Raw genomic sequence first — 26,199 nt, forward strand, 5'->3', positions numbered from 1 at the left:
AATGGTTCAAATACTTTCAGAAACCATAAAGTACGGTGTCATCCGAGCTTTGCAGCACTATTCTTTCATTCCAATGTATTTACATACCGAGCAACAGGACAAAAAGAAACCCAAAAGGCGTTAAAGTACTTTTTGTTGTTTCACGCTGAGGTTCACCTTTGTATTTAACATATCAAGAGTATCAAGAGTGCTCAAAATATCACAACTTAGAATGCATTTTGTTTTTATTTGATTATTCACTGCAAAATAATCCAATTATTTGAAGTGAAAACCAGTTGGCGATTAGTCAAGGCCAATAATAACCACCTGGGCATGAAGTCTTGGAGAACGGCTTGTATCTACTGTCCTCTAGTGGCCACAGGTGCGTCCTGCTCCAAATACATGTGGCATTAAACCCTGAAAAGTGAAGGTGGATCAGACCAAGGAAATAAAACAATAAAACACCAACACAGGCCACATTAGTCGAAGATAACATTGACATGAAAAGAGAAGCGAGCTGTATATCATTACTGCGATGCAGATGTAAAATAGCTGTCTCTCTCTCTCTCTCTCTCTCTCTCTCTCTCTCTCTCTCTCTCTCTCTCACACACACACACACACACACACACACACACACACACACACACACACACTGGCCCATCATCCTCTCTTTGTGGTGGCGTCCGTGCTTCTGCCTCACTCTCCAACTGAGTGCATCTGCTCACTGATCTAATCTTTGCCTTAAATCACAGAGATAATCCGGCATCCATCTGTCCTGAGAGAAGCAGAGAGAAATGGAGAAAACCAACATTGGCATCATAGTATGAAATAAATGAATGAATGAATGAATCGACAACCGCTTATTGCGTCACAAAGCTCTTTGGCTGACAAATCCTGCTGATTATCCTGACATAGACACAATTTAAATGGTTGCTTTAAATTTTATTGTACACGAGGAATTCTCACATATACTTATTTTATACATAGAATATGTTGACCATTTTTGCATGTTTGTATAGTATCTTATTTCGATTTCTTTTCTTTTTACAGAATCCCACCAAGTAGCCACACGTTTTATTTCAAAGGAGGAGGACAACATTGGTACAGCCATGAAATGAGACAAAGATTAAACTTGATTCAAATACACTGATACGACACTGACAAATGAAAAATCTCACGGGAATAATCGTTCATGTCTTAAAGACAACCCCCACCCCGCCCAAAGTAAAAGCGGATTTAGCGTAGTCGCGTTCAAAATAAACCACAAATCATTCGTAACATTCCAGCCTTGTGCTCTGTTTCTCGGAAAGGTGACCTCTACAGTTTCAAGATAGGTCTAAAAAAGAGCGCGCATCAGAACGCCGAACAGAAATGTTTTTTTATGCTTTTTCTTTTTCTGTGTGTGTAAAAACACGTTTCATGTCTGAGACTGTCGCCTTAGTCACTGCATATACAGGTGTGGCGTTTGCCTCCTGAGTGCGATGCTTCTGTCCGGTCGCAAAAGCTCTTCTTGCCCGACCACGACATCAGCTGTCAGTGCACAGGGACCATGGGAGCGCTGCTTTTCAGGGGCGTTACAGGGGATTGATATTGCTGGCTGTGTTTATTAAATTATAATACATCTATTGCTAATAAATGTGGATAGAATCTTGCTAAACCCGCCTTACCATGTGCACCGTGGGTGCACTTCACACCTACGGTCATGTAGATACCAAATAGTGTGCCACCACTCCCTCTGCGGACGGTGCCCTCGCGTGCGCCTGCATGAAACGGACTCAAACTGTGTATGTGTGTGAAAGGAGTGGAGGGATGGCGGGTTAGTGCACTGCTGTGCTCATTAAAACATGCTCACCGCACAATATTTCAGCACCTGCACCCAACACGACGGAACACACGGTGTCACACACAAACACACATGACGCTAAGAGCTCCGACACACTGATTCCGACATGACTGTCGCACAGGAGACGGCACAGAGACTGAAAGTGAACAAGATGGAAGACGGACAACATCCTGTTGAACATCGAGAGGAAGACGGACGACAGGAGGCGGCTGAAGAGACGTGGAAAAGGCTGCGCATGTTAACTTTTGTTCTGCACTGCTTAGCCAGTGAAACAGTTGCTATCACACTCGACTTGTCAGTCCAGCCTTGCTGATGGAAGCAAGCCTGCACGCAAGCAAACACACACACATACCCACACAGACGTACACACACACACACACACATACACAGCGAATGATGAGTCTAACTTGTCGGATGATTACTCTTCCTATGTGCCTTGTGACCCGTGAGCCATGCTGGGCTTGGCCTACTTAGGTCAGACTCAGGTGAGATTTTGCTAGACTCCACAACACTGCAAACCTCACACACACAAACCCACACGTACACACACAAAAGGGAGAACTGTTGTAATAACGGCTCTACACACATACACAGAATGACGGAACAGAGAAGCACCTTTTCCTTCTTTGACGGTGAAGTTGAAAAAACCGTCACTGAGGGCTTTGAGCACAACGTTCTCACTGAATAAACCTGCCCAGGTCAAGGGTCACACGCAAACGCTGATTTGGAAACATCGTATTGCTGCGTCAATGGTTATTTCACATGTCGCTTAACACTGTACGGAGGAGATGATCTCATTCATGACCATGGTCGAGGTTTAATTTCATCAGCGACACCTGTGCATTTGTAAATTTGAACATTGTTCAAAAGTTTTGCATTTAAAAACCCAAAGGGGTGCCATTCCCAGATAAAGAAGAAAAAGAAAAAAAAACTATGCAGCTTTACATAAAAATTTAAATACAACACAGTGCCAGTGGCTTGATACAGTTGCTGTATAGGCAAAAAGTCTGCCACCACACACACACACACACACACACACACACACACACACACACACACACACACACACACACACACACACACACAGGTTTCCCCGGAGGTGTCACGGAAACTGAACTCCTGACAAATCAGAAGAGCTCGGTTTTAGGTAGCATGTCTCGTTGATGACTTCTTTGAAAATGAATGCTAGCTGTTTTTATGTACACTGCTAAGTCAAGCACTGACGCACACACACACACGCACACACACACACACACACACACACACACACACACACACACACACACACACACACACACACACACACCCAAGGAATGAATCCGGTGCATACTCTCAATATGTGCAATTGTAAATATTGTATGAAAGCACACAACAAGTCCATTCGGTGACTCTCTAAACGCCTTCCAGACAACAATCTTCCTCTAGTGTTTTCGTTTGTTTTCCACTTAAAATGGCCGTCTTGTCAGTCTTCCTTCTATGTCAGCTCCCTCACTTCTTCGCCCCCGTACATGAAAGAATTGTGTCCAGGCGGCTGCACGTATTCCTCGGATTTATCCCAGTCCGTCACCCATCCGGCCCCGGCTCCGCCTCCTCCTCCGCCGTTCGAACCGACCGCCTGCCGGCTCATGGCGCCGTACTGGCCGCCTCCGCGGTAGAGATCCTCCGTCTCATTGGCCAGTTCGTCCTCGTCGATGATGCCGCACTTCTCCTCGCTGGTGTCCTCTATGTCGGCCCACGGCTGCTTTTCTCCCGACGCAAAGAGTCCTGGGCAGAAATGAGAAACCGTTAGATCTTATCTTTTTGTATTTCATTCGAACACGACGGTGGTGTTTTTGGCGAGTTGTACCGTAGAAAATGACCCCGCCGTAGTGAACAAGAGAAGCTATGAGGAAGACATACTGCCATTCCTCACGTGTCTGAAAAAGTCCACCAAGATGAGTAAAAAGCAATGTTCACAACAGAAACATGTTGCCATTTGGACATAGAGACACAGGGAAGTTGCTCACCTTGTGCTTGGTCATTGCTCCGACTATGAGAGGACACACCATTCCTGATAGCGTCCCCACGCCATTTGAAATGCCCATTAAAATGCTGGCGTATCGTGGCGCGATGTCCAAGTGGTTGACATTAAACCCTGAGAGCGGGAACGGAGACGGAGAGCAGCGTCATCTCTTTTCCTATCAGCTCCCAACGTCCCAACGCTCGACATTTCCTCTTTATTTTCGAAACGTAAATGCATTCTAACACAGAAACCAGGATACCAGCCTAGACGTTTCGTCATCGATGTTGGACATGAATTTATCACTCATGTTAAAATAGGGACGTGTCACGTCTTTGTCAACTCTGAACTTCAGTTTTCGTGCTTCTTTTAGTTTTGACTCTTTTTTTTTTATTGCATTTCTGTAATATAACAAAGTTTATTTTCTCGTTCTTTGAGTATCTTCACATCCAGGCGCTCTGTTAGCTGATCGGACAATTCTCCGCTCCATCCTCTCGTGTTCGTTTTGTTTTTTATCCTTTCCTTATTGGACCATTGTTTTGTATTTTGACCAATTTACTGGTGTTTTAGCACAAGTTCAACAACCTCAGAATCATATTTATAATTTTTCTCTATTAAATTTCTACCAGCTTGGTTTTAAAGCGTTGGATAAAAGCGTCTGCCAATGACTGTGATGTAATGCAATGTAAAGGGTTTGGCCTGTGTTTAATGGACGTGTGCTGCATTACAAGACTTTTCCATGTTTCATTGTTTGGTTTGACCACTTCTCCCTGGCATTCTTGGCAAAGTCAGGCCTGTCATTCATTTCAAACAGCCCCAAAGTGTTTGAACGTCTCTCACCTGAAATAGCAAAACCGCTGAAGCCGACCGCGAGGACCAAGAAGGAAATGGCGATGCCTTTGGTGTGAGAGTAGCCCACAACCAGCAGCAGAGTGGCCTCCATTCCGAAGCCTGAAACAGTCCAAATGAACACATTTAAAAAAGAAAACAACAACCCTTGACAAAACAAGAGCGTGGCTTCTTCTTTGATAACTGGCACGTGGTGAATAGTGCTTTATATTTCAATATGATGTTATAATTGGTATCATATCCACTGATTTATACAGGAGAGAATGGTATTGCGCAAACATCTTAACATCATGCCAAAACAAATGCCTGCCAAGTGTTTGTCGGGGATGATGACCGTTGCTCTTGGTTTCCCGAGATTATCCGAAACATGAAATATATGCACAAGTCACCTTTCACATTGAAAGGTGATTCACAAGATTCATCACACGTACAGTATCACGGACTGTGAGATCGATTTCATGCCGGCTACACGTTAATACGAAGGTTTCTGACAGTCTTTAATGAGCTTCTGCAGATACAAAAACCTGATTAAATAATCAAATAAATGATAATAGAACAAAAAAGTTTCCTCTGTGCGCAGGCGTGGTCACGCTATGACACTTTGTGCCATGAACATGTCACAATTTAATATCAAAATATCCCAAACCAAAGATAGTGATGCAACTTCACTCGTTCCAGATGTGTAAATGCCTACGGCAGGGGTGGCAAACTTTTTGGCTCAGGGGCCGCATTGACTTTTAAAATTTGACAGACGGGCCGGGTCAGCACATGATACGATACGTGTAAAAAGAAAAAAAAAAATTGCATTTGATAACTGTACATATCAGATTCGTCTGACATTTGTTTGAATGTTGTCTGACATTTGCTTGAAAATAAAACCTGCTTGGTTTTAATGGCTCTGACGTTTGCTTCATGCACAAACCGGTTTTTCCCTTGTAGCTTCACGTCCGGCTCACTTGTGTATCAGGATGTCCACAGTAAAGGCTAAATCTCAAAGCAAATCGGTGTCATTCAGCTCAGGAAAATACTCAAGTGTTCTCAAGTAGCTCCAAAAATGAAATAATCTCCCGTTTGAGCTCCCACATTCATTGATCCAATCATTCAAACATTCCCATCAAGTATGAAGTCTGCACCGATCTTTGGCGGGCCGGATTAAAATGACCGACGGGCCAGATGTGGCCCGCGGGCCGTAGTTTGCCGCCTCCTGGCCTACGGTATAAACAGTTGGTTAAAATGGATCTCTGTCACATGTGCTTGAGGTCAGATATGTTACACTTTAAATGGCCTCCATTTATGTAGTGCTTTCTCACCTTGCAGTTTCAAAGCACTTTACACTACACAGCATGTGTGTGTGTGTGTGTGTGTGTGTGTGGGTGTGTGTGTGTGTGTGTGTGTGTGTGAACCCTGAACCCCGGATGGCTAAACAGGACTGAACAGGGTGTCTTGCACTTCCTAATGCTAACAGGAGGAGCCCGGATTTGAACCGGCAACCTTGGGATTGCAGGGACGCTCGCTCTGCCAACTGAGACGTCAGACACATGTGCTTCTCATTTTTGGAAAAAAGAAATATGAACTTCGGGCAGGTAAATGTTTGACAACAAATTAAAATGAGCTTTTTCTTTCACCGTCTTTTCCCACTCTCTCCCTTGCTCTTTCCCCTTAGTGATATTCGATGCTCGAAAAAGGTCGCGCTCGTACCTCCACAGTTCATGAGCTTCCTGACGTTGGTGGTGGACATCAGGTTGTGGGTTCTGAGATAGTCTGCCAACTGGCCTCCGACGGGGACGATGATTGTCATCACCAGATGGGGCAGAGCCGACACCATGCCCACCTGACACAGAAAACACTGAGGTGTATATTCACGTCTTTTATCTATTGTAACACTGTGGACTTTTTCTTTAGATTCGGGTGAAATGACTAATGCATGAGGTTTAAGTCCGATGGACGGTCAATAAAAATTGGCTTCAACCGAAATGTAAAAAAACTCCAAAAATGAAAACTCAGTGTCATGATGAAGCTTTTTTAATTATCTCCTGTCGTTTCACATTTCATTTTCTTCAGAGCCACTGAAGTTTACCAATATCAAATTAGTAAAAGTAAAGCGAAAAGGCACCCGAGCAGATCAGATCTGGTTTCACTGTTAACATCAGCACCAGATCATGTGCCTCCTGTCCTGATCACACGCCGGCTTTCTATCGCTCTGTCCGTCTCTCTTGCAAACCTTTCTACCGCAACCGGTCGAGCCCGAGGGCCGCCCACCGCCGCCGAGCCGGATCTGACCAGGGTTTCTGCTCGGTAAAGTGTTTTCTTGCCAATTGCTTGTCCAGGAGGGACCGTCGGGTTTCCTTGGATCATTTTAAGAGCGTGCGCTGTCAGTAAAGTGACGAGAGACAACTGTGTCGCGATATGTCGCTACAGCAATAAAACCTGGCTCGACTCAACTCATATCGGAGTCTGAAAATCCAGACATGAATGGACGACTCAATAAAGAGATCTAAAAAGCTTTGTCCGTGGCTGCTCAGCTTGAGCCTCGTGCACGTTGAAGTGCGTGCCGGCTGAGGCTGCGCGCTGGAACAACGTAGATCTGCAGATATCGTGAGTTCACACTGATCGGGTCACGCGACGCGAGAGCTAAGTGTGTGAGAGAAGTCAGGATGGCATGCTGAGATTCCCGAGAAACTCCTGGTTGTTTGATGGATTTAAGGAAATAAAATAGAAAAAAAATGAAAATATTTGCCCCAGCCTTCTACCAGCCAGGGCACATTCAAACATGACCAAATAGTCCATTTGGGGATATTTGTCCTTTTAAAATGTCTACATGAACTTAAAACATGATCATTAGAGCAGCTTCACTTGAGACAATTTAGAAAAAACAACCAAAAACATAAACACTGACTGAGGATTCTCACCTTGCTGATCTCAAAGCCAAAAACCTCCTCAAAGTAGGCCGGCTGGCTGATGAGCAGCAGGTAGAAGGTCCAGCTCCTGCAGAAGTTTGCCACAATGATGGCGTAGACGGGCATGGATGTGAAGAAATGTCGCCATGGTGTTTTGAATTTCTGCCACCAAAAATAATGAGAAATTCATTGAAGTATGAGTAAATACATGTGTATTTCAGGCTCAGTTGGAGATGGACGGGTGTTTGGCTTCGTTTTAGTCCACCGCTTTTCATCGCTATAAATGCACAAATGATTTTATGGCACCGTACATGGAGAGGATTCAGAAACGTCGCCGACTCTCCAATGGCATCCTCGATGTACTTCCTCTCCTCTGGTGTGATGGTGGGATGGGCTGCCGGGCTTTCGTACGACACCAGGATCCAGAACAAATACCAGAATATCCCGAAGCTACCTGGAAGAGTCAACGGGCGGAGTAATGAGAGGGAAAGTAAATGAAACACACGAGCATACACACACACACCGGTTCAACATCTACCCTTTTGGGCTGCTGCAGATAATTCAGAAAGACTAGTCTTCACGTGAGGACTCGGGACTTTACAGAAGAGCTTCATGTGAAGCTCCAGTGTCAAAATGTTGCAAGCATCGTGCTGGGAGTGAGTGCCTGTAACTCACACAATCTAAAATAAATAGGATCTTCAAATAATCTTAACATATCATGGCTGCCTGACAAATTTAGTACATATACATACACATGTAGATGATAATATATCTCTATATAGATACTGTATATATGTCTATAGATAGATAGATTAGATACAAATTAACAAGGAAAAATGGTTTCTCATTGTTGAAATTCCAACAATAGTTGATATTTCAAAAATACTCTTAGGCAGACATACTGTCTATATGTATATATACATATATATGTATATAATACCCAGCACTAGTTAGGACACACATGACTGCACAGGCAGCTGGTTGGTAGGAACCACTGCGTTACTAACCATAGACATAGAATACAGAAGGCCACCCAGTGTATTGCACGAGTATCCCGGCTAAAGGCATGGCGACCACCGCCCCTGCATAGGATCCTGCGGAAAGAACATGTTTTTCTGTTTACGCTTTGTATAATATCTTTACACAGACGGGTTATCATGATTATAGGGTCATACCTTTACTGCTCGCATATAATTTATACCCCTACAATATGCAACTAACTGCTATCTACGCCTATCTTGACAAATTTCAAATGGAAAATAAAATTAAAAAAAAAAAAAAAAAAAAAAAAATTTGTGAACTAATAGCAGAAAATGTTATTTCATTATGTACCTCTGATGTTTGGCATCACATTGCATACTGGAACCGGAAGTTGCCGAAGTCAATAACGGGAATGACGTAAAAGCAAAACCACCACTTGCATCTGGCAACTAAAACATGGATCCTCAGCTCAAGTTCTTAGTATTGCAATCTTGAAGGCGATTCTTAATCCGTCCATCAGGTTGAAGCCCGCACAGCTCCTCCAAATTCCTCTCTTAATTCTAAATTCTCCATCGGAAGTGGAGATTTTAACGTTTTGATATATATCGTAAAAAACTTTACCACAAAAGGCTGTCGTGGCTAATCGACTCCTCTCCAAAGGAGGAGCCCACTTGGCCCAGATCCCATGGCAGGCCGGGTACGACACACCCTGGAGGTAAAGTACATGCGCATGACTAGGTCGTGCCATTTGCCCGTACAGGCACACAACACCGTGCACACACACACACACACACACACGACGGACATACTGTACCTCGACGAGGCCCTGACATATCCTGACCAGTATGACGCAGCTATAATGGCAGCGAGCGGCAGACGGGATCAGCATGTTGAGGGTGGACGTGGCCACTATGGCGAAGCCAAACACTCTTTAACAAATGGACGACAAACAAATCACACATTGTGGCAAATCACAAAATTTAGATTCAATTCATACGTATGATATATATATATATATATATATATATATATATATATATATATATATATATATATATATATATACATATACATATATACATATACATATATACATATTCTTCTCCTTTGGCCTTTTCTCCACAGGGTCTCCATAGTGAATCCACCTTCTCCATCTCACCCTGTTCTCTGGACCCTCCTCTCTCACACCAACTACCTTCAAGTCCTCTTTCACAGCGTCCATCCATCTTCTCTTTGGTCTTCCTCTAGACCTCCAATCCCGGCATCCGTCCACCAATATATTCACTATATTCACGATACATTCAATATATTCGCTTCCCTGACCTTCTCTCCATAACATCTACCGTGTGTCGTCCCTCTGATGGACTCATCCCTGATCCTCTCCGTCCTGGTCCCACCCAAAGAGAACCTCAACATCTTCATCTCTGCGACCTCCAGCTCTGCCTCCTGTCTTTTGGTCATTGTTACTGTTTGTAGACAAACAGCATGGCTGGTCTCACCACTGTCTAAGATGTGTGTGTGTGTGTATATGTATATATGTAGACACAAACACACACACACACATATATCAATATATAAATCTATGAACATTTATGAACAGTCTCTCAGTTATCTTGTATTAAACGATATATTGAGTATGTCTCTTTTCACATTTTGATAAAAAGAAAAATGAGACTGACATGATTGCATGAGTTGGGGAGTCAGTCGGAGTCCTGCCACCAGTGCAACACACTGCTTATTTTACATCTCACTACTGGCGACACACTTTAAGGGTTAATATGTCATGATGGGACTTAACCTGTTGAGTATTATATTGATTGAATACACATTTATATTCAGCAGATCACACAGGAAACTGCACTTTGATGCGGACAAACTCACCTGTTGGCTGCGAATTTTTGACATATAAACCCCCCCGGGATCTGTGTGACGATGTAGCCCCAGAAGAAGGAGCCGTGGATCATTCCCACCGTCTCGGGGTCCCAGGTGAATTGCGCTGCCTGGAGAGTTACATAAATTACAGCATCATATTATGACTTCAAATCGAGACGAATGGATGTACAGTTCACGATGTTCAGCGTCCGTCAGCGGGCCATCGGCAGCCCGCCTGGTGTTCAACCCTCCCAAATTCTCCCACACACTCTCCTTCTTATGTCCCTTCACTGGCTCCCGGTAGCCGACAGCGTCAAGTCCAAGACCCTGGTGCTCGTCTACCGGCCGGTGAATGAGACAACCCCATCTTATCTCCAGGATATGGTCCAGCCACACGTCCCCACCCGTCCCCTCTGATCTACCACCTCTGGGCGACCGTCCACCCGTCACTCAGAGCTCCGGCCGCAGGTCCGACCGGACTCGGCTCTTCTCAGTCTCGGCTCCTCGGTGGTGGAATGAACTCCCGAAAAAGGTCAGAACGGCGGGGTCGCTGCCCATCTTTCGCCATGATCTGAAAACATACCTCTTCACCAAGCACTACCCGACTAATCACACTTAGACCCCCCCCCACCCCCCACCCCTACCGAAAAAAAAAAAACAAAAAAAAAAACAAAGAAATGAATGTATGCATGTATACGGTTCTGAGATGGCTCTTTGGTTGACTGGTCACTTCTGACTGCAGACTACTGGTACTTTGGATCTTCGGTGACTGAATTGCACTTTTTGTAAGTCACTTTGGATAAAAGCGTCTGCCAAATGACTGGAATGTAATGTAATGTAATGTAATGAAATGTAATGTAATGTAATGTAATGTAATGAAATGTAATGTAATGTAATGCCATGATGGACCTCAGCAATGTCTGTCAATATGCATCAGGAAGAAAACGCTACGTTCATGGGAGTTCACAGGACAATTTAGCGAACAGAAAAGAAATCTTATTCCAAAGACTATAATTCTTTCTTAGCAAATATTTTCCATATTTTTCCCATATTTTTTTCAGTGAATAACATGTCGTAGCAATACTTCACTTCTGATCGAGTGCACCAGTGATCTTGGAAGGATTAATGGAGCCAACAGACAGATTAACATACAATAAAAAAGCTGTATGAAAAGAATGGGATCAATGAAGTTCCAATGAAGAACTGTGTTTCCTTTGAGAAAAACAAATCATGCCATTCAAATACTCCACAAAGTTATATCTTTATCTGAGGATAAACATGAATTAGGTTGTTTTCATGACATCATCATGAAACACATTTTGAAGGCATCGAACCTTAAGCCTCATACAAGACGGCGCTGTAATAGAGTCGACGGTAACGTCACACACCCAGAACGTTGCTGAAATAATAATTTATTCTTTATTAATCCCCATGGGGAAATAGGTTCTCTGCAATGAAGCCACGCTGGATGAACGGTGAGCACGAGGCTGCAGGAGGGCCGTCGAGGCTTCGGCGAGTTGCTCGACAACACGAGGAGCCTGGAGTTCGACCGGGAATGTTTGCTTCAAAAGATGATTGTTCTACCTCCTGCGCCACCAGATTAATGGCTCAATTTAATTAGAACCAACTCTGACTTTTAACAAAGAATGTCTGTGTTAAAAGTGGAATGTTTAACTATGTCATAATGTGGAATAATTTAACCGTAGCCTTTCCTGATAATATTCTGCTGTAATGGGACGTTAGCCTGTCTATTCTGAAGAGTGAAAAAAAACACGTGTCAGTAACATTGTGAGTGATTGAATCTTCTTTTAAAAGTCCTGTACGGAGTCACCCTCCTCATCAGGGACGACGCCTGTATTACAGAGTAAGAGTTTGGCGTTTCTCACCACGAGCACTTCCTTGTTGCCCTTGTAGACGGTGTGGTCGTTCACCATGCTGACGATGGCCACGCCCAGGTTGCAACGGATGCCGAAGGAAATGCAGAATCCCAGGCCGGACAGGATGGCGATGATGTACCTTCTCGGCAGGCCGAAGCAGGTGCAGTCGACAACCGGGAGCTCCTTCTCTTGCACCAGCTCGGGACGGCCCTCCGCCGACAGCTCGATGGTTTCTCCGTTGGGCTGCTGCTTCTCAATCAGCCTGGAAGGACACACGTCCTGAAAGTGAGCGCGATCGCAATGCCTTGCATTTTGGGGAAACGTCAAAAAAATGCTTGTGTCAGAATCGGGGGGCTTCGATCAACGGTCGGGGCGATCAATACACAAGAGTCATAGTAAACATGCTCCTGCTAAGTTACTTTTTGGTTAGTATTTACATTTCAGCTCCTTTCCCTTTAAAAAGAGATCTAGAGGCAGTGATCTGCAGGCCGACACAGGGACAAAAAACAAACCCAAAAAAAACAATAATATTGAATGCTCAGCTAATTCGGGATAGAAAAGGACAAAGTGCTAAAACACCAAGTGCTAAAACACGGTGGCTCGGTGACTTTGAGCTCATTCGGGAAGGGCATCGATGACTGGTGACTCAAGACTTTTTGGAGGACAAAAACATAAACAAGTAAAAAGCGCATCAGCTGTTTGAGAAATGGGCCACTAGTTTGTCGGGCGGAAGGACACCTCGCAGCAGCTGCACAAATAGACAGAGCATATTTTTAACTCTAATCGTTGAAAGGACAGACTCGAGGAATAAGCAAATGATCCGAAGGGTGTTTGTTTTATACAAACTGTTGAATTTTGTCATATTTGCAAGAAAATGGCTGCAAATCAGACACACGTTGTCTGAAACTCCAGAATATGGATGTCAAAGATCAAGAGAAAATCCTAAATGCCATAACTTTACTTTATGAACAGCATGAACAATAATCATAAAGCGAAAAAAAAAACTAAGAAAAAAAAAAATCAAGAGAAAAATAACATAAAAATCAATAAAAATGGGAACAAATTCAATTAATTTAAATTAAATTAGCCAGAAATCATCAGAACATCCCTTCAAAATATCCCTCAACAGGTTCCCCTTTTTTCCTGAAATGCAGCCTGTGGGACAGAATTTGACACAAGAAATGAAACATTTTACGGTGGTTTTAGCTCACAGCTGTGGTTTATCTCATAGCTATTATTTTATCCTTCCCATTTTCAAAAAGAGAGTGTTTGTGGTCTGTCAGCGCGCAGACACACACGTCCACGCAGAAGCACGCCTGAGTCAGCGCGTCCCTCCGAGTGGATGCAGCTGCCACCGGCCGAGGAGCTGAACCAGCCGGTCGTGCCAGCGCCCCCTCCTCGCAGCATCCTTTGGGACGCCGGGACCTGCTGCCACGCCGCTGATGCTCAAGATGTCCACTCTCTCAGACACGAACACGGGGTTTCGGTAGATTTGCCACCAGCCAGTACAATCTCCGAAGGCGCAAAGCTGCTTAAAGCAACGAGGGGTTCACATTGTCTGCAAGACATGTAATTGGTGACTAATTGTGATGAGAAACTCAAATTAAAGCATGTTTACATTTAAAAGGACTGGAATATATCATTGAAAAATAAGTTAAATATTATCGGAAAATTCAGGTTCATTTCTGGACTCTTTTTGTCATTACAATGGGGATATTTCATCTAAGCATGTCAGTGATGTTCAGCTTATTGTGTTATTTTAGGCTTTAAATTTATACAAAAAGCTGTTTTTGTTAAATGGCGGGTGTCATCATTTTCCACAGGACTCAGAGACGCAAGGGGAGCGGCCATCTGTGTCTTACAACCTCCAAACTCATGGCACCACCACCCACTGTGAAACACACACACATACACACACACACACACACACACACACACACACACACAGATACAGGTACCCTCAGTTCCCACAGTTCCAATTGTGTATATGTTGTCTCATCGTGAGCGTGTTTGAATTCACATCAAGGTGCAGTCATGTTACCACTGGGATGATCCAGTTAGTCATTGAGCTGGAGAATTTACACACAGGAACACTCGCTGCCAGGATTCAGCCCATCTAACAAGTATCAGTGTATTTCTAGATAAATGCAACAGCCAATTCAATGTAAACAAATGTTTGATGCATTTCAAGCACTTTTTCTTTCAAAGCACACGTCTAAGCCAAAGACTCCTGCTTAAAATAGGCTGCAAGGTAACTTGTTAACAAACACACACACACACACACACACACACACACACACACACACACACACACACACACACACACACACACACACACACACACACACACACACACACACACACACACACACACACACACACACACACACACAAACACACACACACACACACACACACACACACACACACACGTACATACACACACGTACACACACGCACACACACTCCACAAGACAAGTCCGATCCTGACGCTTGTTCATTATTGATGTGTTTTTGGGTGAGATAAATAATTCACTCCCAGCTTTTACACCATAACCTGTCACTATCCATCCGTCTGCTTCCCTGCCTGTATTTAGTCCTGCTTCTTTCTCACATATGCATGTGGATTCCACTCCTCCCCCATTCACGCTCAGGATAACCTCTTTGCATCCGGTCAGACCGTACATGAAGAAATAAACAAACTGATGAACGGAACATCCGAAAGTGCTTTAAATTAAACCTATATTCTTCTTGACAAAATACCTCCTTCCTGTCCTCCTGAATAAAATGAGAATGAAACGCCATTTTGAAATTTAAGAGAGATTACTAAGACTTCATCTCTCTCTCTCTCTCCCTCTCTTAATCTCTCACAACATTCAGATTAGGATTACAAAAATGATTCGCTTCCGCAAATGAATATGGAGAGACAGAATGGCGGCAGGCGTGGCTCAGCACCATTCTTTTCTTTTCACTGATGCACCGTGGAGCCTTTGCACTTACGTCTTGTCACCAGTTCATTTAATTCAACAGTGGGTCTGGGGAACATTAAACGATTGAAAAATGGGAAATGACAAATGATCAAATGCCTTATTTTTGAAAAAAGTTAGTTCTTCTCCAACTGCACTATAATGCAAGTGATTCATTTATGATTTATCAAGCTAATTCGGTGGTTCAAGACTCCTGGGTGAGGATCTGATTTTTATTGGCTCTCAGGTGTTTGAGAAGAAATAAATGGCTTACTGATCATTTTTTTCCTTGGTTTTATTTTGAAGATATATACAATATATCCTTCAATCCAGCGCAAGACTAATGACGTGGAAACACACGTCTGACTCTGAGATGATTAAATATGTGTTACTGCAATGAAAACAAAAATAAAGGCATGATCAAAATGCACCAGAATTGAAATAACAATAATTAATAATTCAACGGCTAATCAGTAAACACAGTGTGTGACATTTTTCAATTCATTTCAGGGTTCTTTGTCAACCTTTATTTGTTTCATTGAGAAACAAGTCATCAAAGTTAATCCATCAGGAAGGTAAATGAACAAGTTCATCTTGAATTTATTTGAAATCGATTTTAAATGCAGTCAGTGAAAATTCTGAGATTATTCCATATTGCCCTCTCTATTTATTGACTCGATTCCTCATATCTTTTGTTTCTGTTTGCACGTGTACATATGTATATATCTTTCTCCCCCTGTCGGAGGGTTCCTGTGTTCCTCGGATCTGGTTAGGTAAAGTAGTCCTGGACGAGGGTCCAGATCAAGAAAGGTGCTGAACCTCTCCTGGATATGGAAAATGCTGTTTTCCCCCCTGGAACACTTTAAAACTTGGTCTGATTTACAGTCAAATAAGTCCATCTTCCTGATCTGAATGTTAGTGATGATTCTTACTTAGGTCCTTCTAATGGCAAATAACTCATTTAGATCATGAGGAACTCCTCGGCTCTGAAAACAGAGACTGCAACGCGGGGAGTTTAGTCATTTTTAATCAGTCGCTGTTGTTGCTACAATACATGCATGATAAATATGTGGGAGAGGAACTACGTGACTACACGCCAGATGCTTATTTTATTTATAATTCACTTTCTTTAGGTAGCATTTTCAGCCAACTTCCCCCTCTCATTTCAACTTAATTTCTGATGATGTCAAATAATCTGAATGTATATTAAAGGCAACAGCCTGTTGATTTTTAATATGATTGCTGAGGTATTACTGAAGGTATTTTTATTCATTTAACAGAAATTTCATTCATATATTGTAGATTAGAAACAATATTTTGATTCCTTATTCACTTTTGTTTCATTCCTCATTCTAAAATGTGCCTTGTTTTTAAGAGTGACTGTAGACAGTCTCATGACATAGCCCCATGAATAAGTCGCTTTTTTCAAAACGGTGACGGTAAAATTACATCTCACTCACGTCTGCGTGCGAGTGCACACACACACACACACACACACACACACACACACACACGAAGAGAAACAAAAAAACAAAGAAACAGCATCAGAATGAGCGTGGCGCTACAATGATGCCATGACAGCCAAAGATGATGAAAACTGACATGATCAAAAACTCGGTGTGAGAGCTCGGTAATGACTGTCATTTGGTCTCCTAATTAAATATAAATGCCTGTGTGTGTATTCGCTGAGGGATGCAGACGTTTTGCTCGTTAGACCTAAAGACAGATTGCTGCCCGACACCTAGACATATGCTACTAGCTAACGAGGTTAGCCCACAGCAAAAAGAGCTGTTAATTACCGACGCTCCGCACTTAAGGGCAATTTCCCGGCTGTGTGAGGGATTTTCTTATTCCAAAATTGTTCGATATTTCTGCTATTTCACCCGAGCATCATTTTCTTTACAAACAGACACGAGATTCCTGTTACCTTATCTGAAATAATTCACGGGTAAAAACTGAACTAGCTAAGACAAGAAATCAGGGTAGTTTTCTCCAGAGTTTGTCTTGTGAGGCTTTGCAGCCGACGTGGCTTCTCCGGGACCCGATTGGTCTCATCTGGCGATGATTAATGAGCAAGAGAGCGTGAGTCGGCAGGAGGAGCTCACCCCCGGCGCTCTGGATTATCATAATTACAACAATACCGTCCGCAAATGCTCACGGCTCCTACTCTGCACCTAACGGGAGCGCAGCGAAGAACTTTAACATGGAAAATAAAAGTCGGACACAGACGACATTTCCCCCTTAATTCATTCATTATCGGTAGCGCTTGTAGATGACGGAACGGCTCCATCATTGTAAAGTCGTGATCGTGGGAGAGCTGGAACCCATCACAGCTGTCATTTGGCAAGAGGTGGGCTTCACCCCCGGACCGCTAGACGGTCCATCACGGGGCCGCATGTAGAGAAACACAACCATCCACTCCGACATTCACACGTCCGGATCTCCGGACAATGGAAGGAAACTAGACAACCAAGAGGAAACCCAGGCAGAGTTGGGTAGAACATCCAAACTCCACACAGAAAAGCCCTCTGGCCGAATCAAGCCACGGACCTTCTTGCTATAAGGAGGACATATTTCTTTAAAACCGCCTGGGTTGTCAATCTGCGGAAAATTCAAACTTAAGCCAGTGCGTTTGTTCTTTAGAATCCAATCCCTGTGGACATTTTTTATCGATCTCACTGACTAAACAAAAATATTTTATTGATCACGGTGACCAAAAGGGTTCACTTTCATACCAAGTATGTTGCACAAACTGAATCCTCTCCAGCCTTTGCGGCTTGAATCGATACTTTGAAAGCACCTGAAGCAAAGATGTGGGCGCAGCTTGTTTTATCATGCAAGTTTATTCCTTCGGAGTCATGGACTGCACAACTGCAAAGGGCACGAGGCCAACGATGAGTCACACCGTGTTATTGTCGGAACGCTCACAAGCGATCTTTTCAAATTCTATCGTTTCTATTGCAAAGAGAACATGGCCCACCTGGGGTCAATCAGAACATGAACCACAAAACTTTCTTGTGGAAATCTTCTTGCCGTGGCAGCTGGACTTGAATTTCTTCACTTGAAGACGATTCACCCTCATCCCGGAGGCTTCTTATCCCGGAGGCTTCGTCAGCTCCGATGACCGGCGGCGAGTTTCCGAGTAGAACTGCCAGGGTTGCAGGCGGGTCTCGGTTATGGTGGCTTGTTATGTAAATGGAAGAGCTGACCGGTGAGACACTCGGTCTAAGGGGGTCACTACGCTAATGGCGATGTCAAAGGGGCAATTCGGGGGGCGGGGGTGTCCTGGATTAGGCAATCCCCAAAAAGTTGCTCCTATGCCGCCAGAAGATTTCGATGAGTATTCACCGCGAACTGGATGGTCGAGAACCTCCGCAGAAGATGATAAAACATGTATTCCGTGACGCAAATGTGTTGCTTATCTGTTGTCGTTGGTTCGGCCCGCTGACGGCGTTCAGCTTTCTCAAATGGCCCCTGGTGATAATGAATCGCTGACCTCTGCTCTGAACGTTTGCATTAAGTCATTTGATGTTGAGTTGAACAGCAGCCATTGATAGCGGCCTGGACGACAAAAATGGACACACCATACGCAGTTCGGGTGTAAATGTATCCTCGGCACCAAACCGAACCTACAGCTTTCCTGGGACTATTACACTATCGCTTGAAACTCATAAGCTCTTATTCAACCCTCTCCTATCATCAAATATCTGGTTCCTTCTGTCATTTTAAGACCTGTTTCAGGAGAACAAGGACCCAAGAAGACCTCATTAAGCTCCTCGACAACAACTGAAGCACAGTGGCAAGTTACTGTTTTAGTTCCTTAGTTATTTCCTTAATGCAGCCTCAGGGCAGCACTGGCCTATGTCTCTCCAAGCCTGCCTTGGGGGGTCACGGAGCAGTGTCTCCCTGTGCCGTCCCAAGCCCGGATAAATGCAGAGGGTTGCGTCAGGAAGGGCATCCGGTGTAAAACTTTTGCCAAAACCAAACATGCAAGTCAACCATAACCATATCATACCGGATCGGTCGAGGACCGGGTTAACAACGACCGCCATTGGTACTGATGACCTACAGGGTACTAATGGAAATTGGGCTACTGTAGGTCGAATAACAAGAAGAAGAAGAAGAGGAGGAGTGCGTGTTCGGAAGCAGAGAGAGAGGAGGAAAGGCAAGATTCTGGGACTGAGGGGAGGGACTCTGAATATTGGGACTATGACAGGAATAGGTAGAGAGTTGGTCGATATGATGCAGAGAAGGAAGGTGGATATACTGTGTGTCCAGGAGACCAGGTGGAAAGGTAGTAAGGCTAGAAGCTTAGGAGCAGCTTTAAGTTGTACTATTATGGTACTGACAAGAAGAGAAATGGAGTAGGAGTTATCTTGAAGGAGGAGTTTGTTAGGAACGTCCTAGAGGTGAAAAGAATGTCAGATAGACTTATGAGACTGAAACTGGAAATCGAAGGTGTGATGCTCAATGTTGTTAGTGGCTATGAACCACAGGTGGGATGTGAATCTGAAGAGAAGGAGAAGTTCTGGAATGAGTTGGATGAAGTGATGCAGAATATTCCCAGAAATGAGAGAGTGGTCATTGGTGCAGACTTCAATGGACATGTTGGTGAAGGCAATAGAGGGGATGAAGAAGTGATGGGCAGATTTGGTATCCAGGATAGGAACGCAGAGGGACAGATGGTGGTAGATTTTGCAAAAAGGATGGAAATGGCTGTAGTGAACACCTTTTTCCAGAAAAAACAGGAACATAGGGTAACTTATAAGAGCGGAGGTAGGAGCACGCAGGTAGACTACATCTTGTATAGACGAGGTAACCTGAAAGAGATCAGTGACCGCAAAGTAGTTGTAGGTGAGAGTGTAGCCAGACAGCATAGGATGGTGGTTTGTAGGATGACTCTGGTGACAAGGAAGATGAAGAGGACAAAGGCAGAGCAGAGGACAAAGTGGTGGAAGCTGAAAAGGGAGTAGTGTTGCATGGTTTTCAGGGTGGAGTTGAGAAAGGCTCTGGGTGGTCAGGGTGAGCTTCCAGATGATTGGACAACAACAGCTAGTGCTATTAGGGAGACAGGTAGAAGAGTACTCCAGTAGGTCTGGCGTGGCAGAGAAGTATGTTAAACTGGTGCAGGACATGTATGCTAGCTGTGAGACAGTGGTACAGTGTGCTGTAGTGGTAACAGAGAAGTTAAAGGTCGAGTTGGGACTCCATCAGGGATCAGCTCTGAGCCCCTTCTTGTTCGCAATAGTGATGGACAGGCTGACAGATGAGGTTAGACAGGAATGTCCATGAACCATGATGTTTACAATGATATTGTGATCTGCAGTGAGAGCAGAGAACAGGTTGAGTAACATCTAGAGAGGTGGAGGTATGCTCTGGAAAGGAGAGGAATGAAAGTTAGTCGCAGCAAGACAGAATATATGTGTGTGAATGAGAAGAACTTGGGTTGAACGGTGAGGCGACAGGGAGTGGAGCTCAAGAAGCTGGAGGATCTCAGGTACTTAGGGTCAACAGTCCAGAGCGTAGGAGAGTGTGGAAAAGAGGTGAAGAGACGGGTCCAAGCAGGTTGGAATGGGTGGAGAAAAGTGCCAGGGGTACTATGTGATAGAAGACTATCAGCCAGAATAAAAGGAAAGGTGTACAAGACAGCCGAAAGAAGAAGAAGAATTATGAGTTTTGTGGTCCGACAGCGAGTGAACTTTGTGTGATAGAGCAGTGACTCTACCTCAATTTCCAATCCACCGAGACAGTTATCATGAGAACCAGAACCAGAACCAATTTAATTTCATTGAATCTACAGGGGCATTTCATTCAATAGTGCTCTCCCAACACCTATACAACAAGGAGATATTGAACCCATGGTCACTGTATCACTGTGAAGGGACTAACCTTGAGGGTGATTAAGGGATAAAAAACACAAAAAACAGAAGTGGCTCCTGCCACATACCGCGTCAAGTTATTCCTTTGGAATACAGTGCATCGGAGTGTCATTGCGGTATCGGTTCAGAACAGAGAAGCAACCGACCGACGTTCAAACGTGGCCAGGCGGAACTTTGGCTGCACCTTGAACAAGTTCAAACGAGCACATCCCCACATTGATAGCGGCAAAGCAAAGGAACAGGGGTGTCAAACTCAGCTCAGGGGCCACAAGGAGGAAAATCTGTCCCCTAGTGGACCAGACAGGAAAACCATTCCATGATAACAACCGTTTCTGTCATCAAAAATTGCAGCTCAATTTTATGCTTGTGGAATAACCTCGCGGGACGGATTCAATCCGTTGGCGGGCCCGATCCGGGCGGCGGGCCATACGGTTGACACCCCTGGCGAAGAGCATTGTTGTTCATGTAAGGGGAATTTGCCTGTCCTCCTCCAGTAAGCCTGGATGGAGTACCTGGATAAGCAGTTGGGCTTCAAAGTCAGTTTGAGATTGAAAAAAAAAAACTGTGTTGACTCTTTATCTTCCTCATCAGTTTGAAAGTGTTGGAACAATGGGATCGACGACGACAGTGTCTGCACCGCTGCCGCTTTCTGCTACATTTCCAGAGACACATGTCATGCTATGCTGTTGCAATTTGTGTTTGTCGGACTGCTCTTAAGTCGGAGAGACAGCGGGGCGAGACGAAGTTCTTCTGCGGCACTTATCTTTTACGTACCTGCTTTAGCAGCTTCACAACAACAACCTATTTCCTCATTACTGTCCACGGGTCCATGAAATAACCGATCAGAAGTAGACTAATAGACACTAATAGAACCGAGTGTTAGCATTACAAAGGCGGATTATAAGTGCATCGTAAACTCTGTACGTTGCATTTTAAACCAAATCAACTAAAACACATAAATGACTTCAATTTTAAATCTTGTGCTGTTCTGGCGTACTGCACAGTGTACCGAACATTGACCGATGCAGTAGCATATGTATAAATTAGCCTTGTCCGTGTCATGCAGTCAGATGAAGCACATCAGGCTACGTGTACTCTTTCCAAAAGTCAAGAACAAAACGCCCCGAAACAGCTAGATTACCGTTTTAAAATCCTTGCTCGGAACAACTTGCTTTCATGGTAAAGAAGACCTCTCCTCTGAGGATCGGTGGGGCGAATGTTAAACATCTCTGGCCGTATACAAGACAACATTTGGTCGGAGCGAGAGTTTCAAAGAACCAGTCCCACATAATATACTTTTCATTGATACAGTGGAGAACTCCTTTTTCTCAGTACTTTAAGCCTGACACATTACCATAATATAAAGGTAATCTATTTGAGGAAATTTGGCCATCATTGAAAATGTCCCTCAAACACTCAACCTAATCACAGGAAACCCCCGAACCACATTAAGACGGCGACACTGGCGTGTTGTGTAGTGACCTGAGACCTTTGTTCCCCCGGTATATTAAATTCACAAATTCACTGAGCGTTCTCTGTAATCCTCTGATAAGAGGATGATAGAGGGAGAGAGACAGCCAGGGAGGTTAACGGCAAAAATATTATATAACGCCAGACGCCTCGTCTTTAGTTCAAATCTGATGAATCGATCCGACCTTGTTCCGGATCAAAACCCTGTTTTTCTTTTCCGAGCGGAAATGCTATCCGGATTTTCCCATCTTCGGGTCGGGTTTTAGGAGGTCCGGGTCGCAGCTCCACGCATTCTATGAACAAAATTTGGTCGCTTATTTTCCGATTTCAGACGCGGCGCCCCGCGAGCTGCGAACTGTCCCCGAAGTGAACAGATTGGGTCTCGGTGGGACGGCGTCACCCCGGAGGACACACTCCTCCCCATCCTGTCACACAACACACCGCTGTTTCCTCCCTCCGCCTCCTGTGTGGACACACACACATCGCAGGCAGACGCACAAACACGTGTGACCTCCACAGACTGCTGGCCAAATAATCTTGCATGGAATGATGTGATTACTAACACACACACACACACACACACACACACACACACACACACACACATGCACTTGATTCAATCATCTGTGAGAAACCTTTCAACAACCTGTGTCCACGTGACCTGTCACATTTTTAAAAAAGTAGCATTTATTTCCTCGCTCGGCCACCCTTAACCATTTTGTGGGTTTGTCAAGTTTATAATGTGTAACAAAAAACAATCCTAACACGGCTCTTCTAAGTTCACACACAACAAGCATGTTTTCCTGCCTCAATCTCTTGCGGCCGAGGAAAACAGCAAGCTGACGGCTATTAAAGAATTACTCTCGTTGTGACAATCACAAATTAAAGTCTTGACTTTACGTTGCTGGGATTTCTTATTCACAGCTCTACATTATCATTATCATTATTTTTATTAAATTATTAATAATATATTATATCATTATTATCATTTTTTATTGGTCAAATGGTAACAAATTTGATAAAGTAACAGCGGTGTTTCCCTATGTTCAGGTGGCCGTGCTCACGTCACCATTGTTTTGAATATAATATGTAATTATTCTCATTGCGATTTCTCAGAGCTCCCATGCATGTGAAATGTATTTGTTCATCCGTCATTATCTAAATATTTTATTGAGGCCACTTTTTTTCAAACCCCTGCAAAGTAAATGGGAGTATAGCGCTGCGCTGCAAGTAAAATGGATTAAAAATAGATTACCAGTTTGCATTCTGCGACGCCTCCTGAGCAGTTAAAACAAAGAACCGCAGACAATCTCGTCGACGCGGAGAGATCGCACAACCTTCGCACGGTTTCAATGAAACCGTTTTGGATCTTTTCATTGAATGCACGAACATGATCACATTTAAGGTGTGGTACAAGTAGCGATGAAGAGGTATTTGCACGCGCTCTTTTGCACAACAAGGCGGATAAACAATACTCGATCACTGATGTGAAAATGTTTGGAAAGCGCAGTAAAAGAAATGCAGAACGCACTTGACCTTACGGCGCTGACGTTCTGCTTACCTAGAGGAGTTTAATATAGAAACAGGAGATGCATTCTGATGGAGAAAACCTTTAAATAATAGATGAACTCCTGGCTGCTTTCATCGAGAGGGATCACGGTTTTGTCTGTGAGCTGGTGAGATTGCATACAGATATCGGGGTGTTTTCGTGCAGTGCGGGGGAATCCTCCTGCACGGCATTTTCACTCATATGCACATCTATAGGCTGGACACACGTGCGTGTCCCAACGCACGCACGGTTAGGTGGGGTTTTTTCTTTCCTGAGCCAAACTAGACACGTTTTCAGAAGAAACTTCTGCAACTATGATAGTTGACTCGCCGAGGCCAAGAAAAAAACACAGCATGGGTCCGGGTCCGATCTGATGCCGCTCCTCACTCGGAGCGTCACCTGCGGACGTGCACAAGACTCGTGACCAGTAAGAAGGGAAGAGCTTCGATGTGCATGTTTGTTAATCTGGGAAAGCCTGATGTGATGAACTTCATCTGTGCTGGTGTGTCAGCGCCTCAACGGACGGACGGATTGACGGACGGACGGACGGGCAGAGGAGGAGGAGGAGGAAGTGACATGGGTCGGTTGGAGCCAGTGGGTGGGGGGAGTTTAGGGATTTGCGTGGCTCGACAGCTGGACTGAAAAACAGGCTATTTCAGGATGGGATTTATACATTTGGTTGCTACCTCAAATCCTGAGAGAGCGGAAGCTTAAAGCAATGGTTATTGCACGAGGCTCTATCAGCAACTCTAATCTGTCTTTTTTTTCTGAAATATTTTATCCACAGCGCTGTGCGCGATGTTTGATCGTAAGTTGCTTTATTTCACACAGATCCGACTTCAGCGCAGCACCCATCTTCTGCACGCACACAAACCAGGCAGGTGGTGGAGATCAACAAATCCCCATCGTTGCTAAAATCATCACTTAATTATTACAATAAGACTTTGTGTTTTTGTCTGATCAGACACACTGAGATTATACACCCATGTGCTGCCGAAAGAGAAAATTAAACTGTAACTGTAATTGTCAAAGGTTAAAACGTCCTCCACATATTTCAAGCACAACGGATAGATAGATAGATAGATAGATAGATAGATAGATAGATAGATAGATAGATAGATAGATAGATAGATAGATAGATAGATAGATAGATAGATAGATTTTTCCATCCTGCTGGGACCTGCCAATCAAGCATTATGTAATCGCACTTCCTTCTAATCTGACACACCAGTTTTTTTTGTTGTTTTCTTCTTCTTTTTTCTTTTTCTTTTTTCTTTTTACACACAGCCCTCTGTGACAATAGGAAACAAGCAATAAAAGCGGCTCCTCCTAAAAATAAACGTCCATAATAATTTTAATAAGTAGGCTCAAAAGAAGCCGCCCACATCCCATCAACACTTCTCTACAAAGCAAGAGAGAGAGAAAAAAGTCCTCTGGTAAAATCTGACGAGTCTCCGCGACACTGCTCAGTATTTCAGTCTGCAGCGCTGCTGCACCCTGACACTTTCACGACCATTTAAATGTCCTTTTTGGGATGACAGCAGCATTTTTACTTGTTTTTGTTGTTGTTTCATGTCGCCTCCCCATTAACACACACACACACACACACACACACGCACACACACACACACACGCACGCGCACACACGCACGCATCACGTCCCCGCACCTTCATCCGTGCGTGATGTGCCGCCTCAACCAAGGAGCCTCCAAGAAGTAAACTTTTTTTTGGTGGGGCTGCGGACACACACACACACACACACACACACACACACACACACACACACACACACACACACACACACGCTCGTAGAGTGATGGGATGGAAGGGTGCCAGTGTTTCATTGTGTTTAAAATGAAAGAAAATGAGAAAGGCAGTAAAAGCCGCGTTACCTGTGAATCTTCCCCAGAGTTTTGCCGGCGGCCGCCTTGAACCTGTCCGGTCGGATCTCCATCCTCGCAGCTTCCGTGACCCGGCCGCTGTGCGCCGACGTCCCGCCTGAACGCGCACCGTCCGCGTGCACGCTCTCTCTCTCCGT

At 44.2% G+C, this 26,199-nt stretch overlaps 1 protein-coding gene across 1 annotated transcript; it reads right to left on the reverse strand.

The window, feature by feature from the left end:
* Window positions 1-900: 900 nt before the first annotated feature.
* Window positions 901-26,187, reverse strand: slc17a7a (solute carrier family 17 member 7a). The gene is made up of 13 exons (XM_086154322.1): window positions 26,054-26,187; window positions 12,307-12,559; window positions 10,430-10,548; window positions 9,363-9,477; window positions 9,170-9,257; window positions 8,575-8,661; window positions 7,879-8,021; window positions 7,580-7,729; window positions 6,369-6,501; window positions 4,662-4,772; window positions 3,829-3,956; window positions 3,669-3,738; window positions 901-3,586 (listed from the first exon to the last, which is right to left on the reverse strand). Exons 1-13 carry the CDS (start codon window positions 26,113-26,115, stop codon window positions 3,297-3,299), a joined length of 1,749 nt encoding a protein of 582 aa, XP_086010448.1. The 5' UTR covers window positions 26,116-26,187; the 3' UTR covers window positions 901-3,296.
* Window positions 26,188-26,199: the final 12 nt, after the last annotated feature.

The sequence above is a fragment of the Fistularia commersonii genome, chromosome 10 (assembly GCF_037954325.1).
Source record: "Fistularia commersonii isolate RoL2024-O1a breed Wild chromosome 10, RoL_Fcom_v1.0, whole genome shotgun sequence".
NCBI classification, from domain to species: Eukaryota; Metazoa; Chordata; class Actinopteri; order Syngnathiformes; family Fistulariidae; genus Fistularia; species Fistularia commersonii.

Excerpts from the sequence above, each read along its gene's own strand:
- slc17a7a (XM_086154322.1), bottom strand. The coding sequence starts at position 26,115 with ATGGAGATCCGACCGGACAGGTTCAAGGCGGCCGCCGGCAAAACTCTG. Across the intron at positions 7,730-7,878 it reads CGTTTCTGAATCCTCTCCAT|AAATTCAAAACACCATGGCG; the intron begins GTACGGTGCCAT and ends TTTTGGTGGCAG. Across the intron at positions 3,957-4,661 it reads CAGCGGTTTTGCTATTTCAG|GGTTTAATGTCAACCACTTG; the intron begins GTGAGAGACGTT and ends TCCCGCTCTCAG.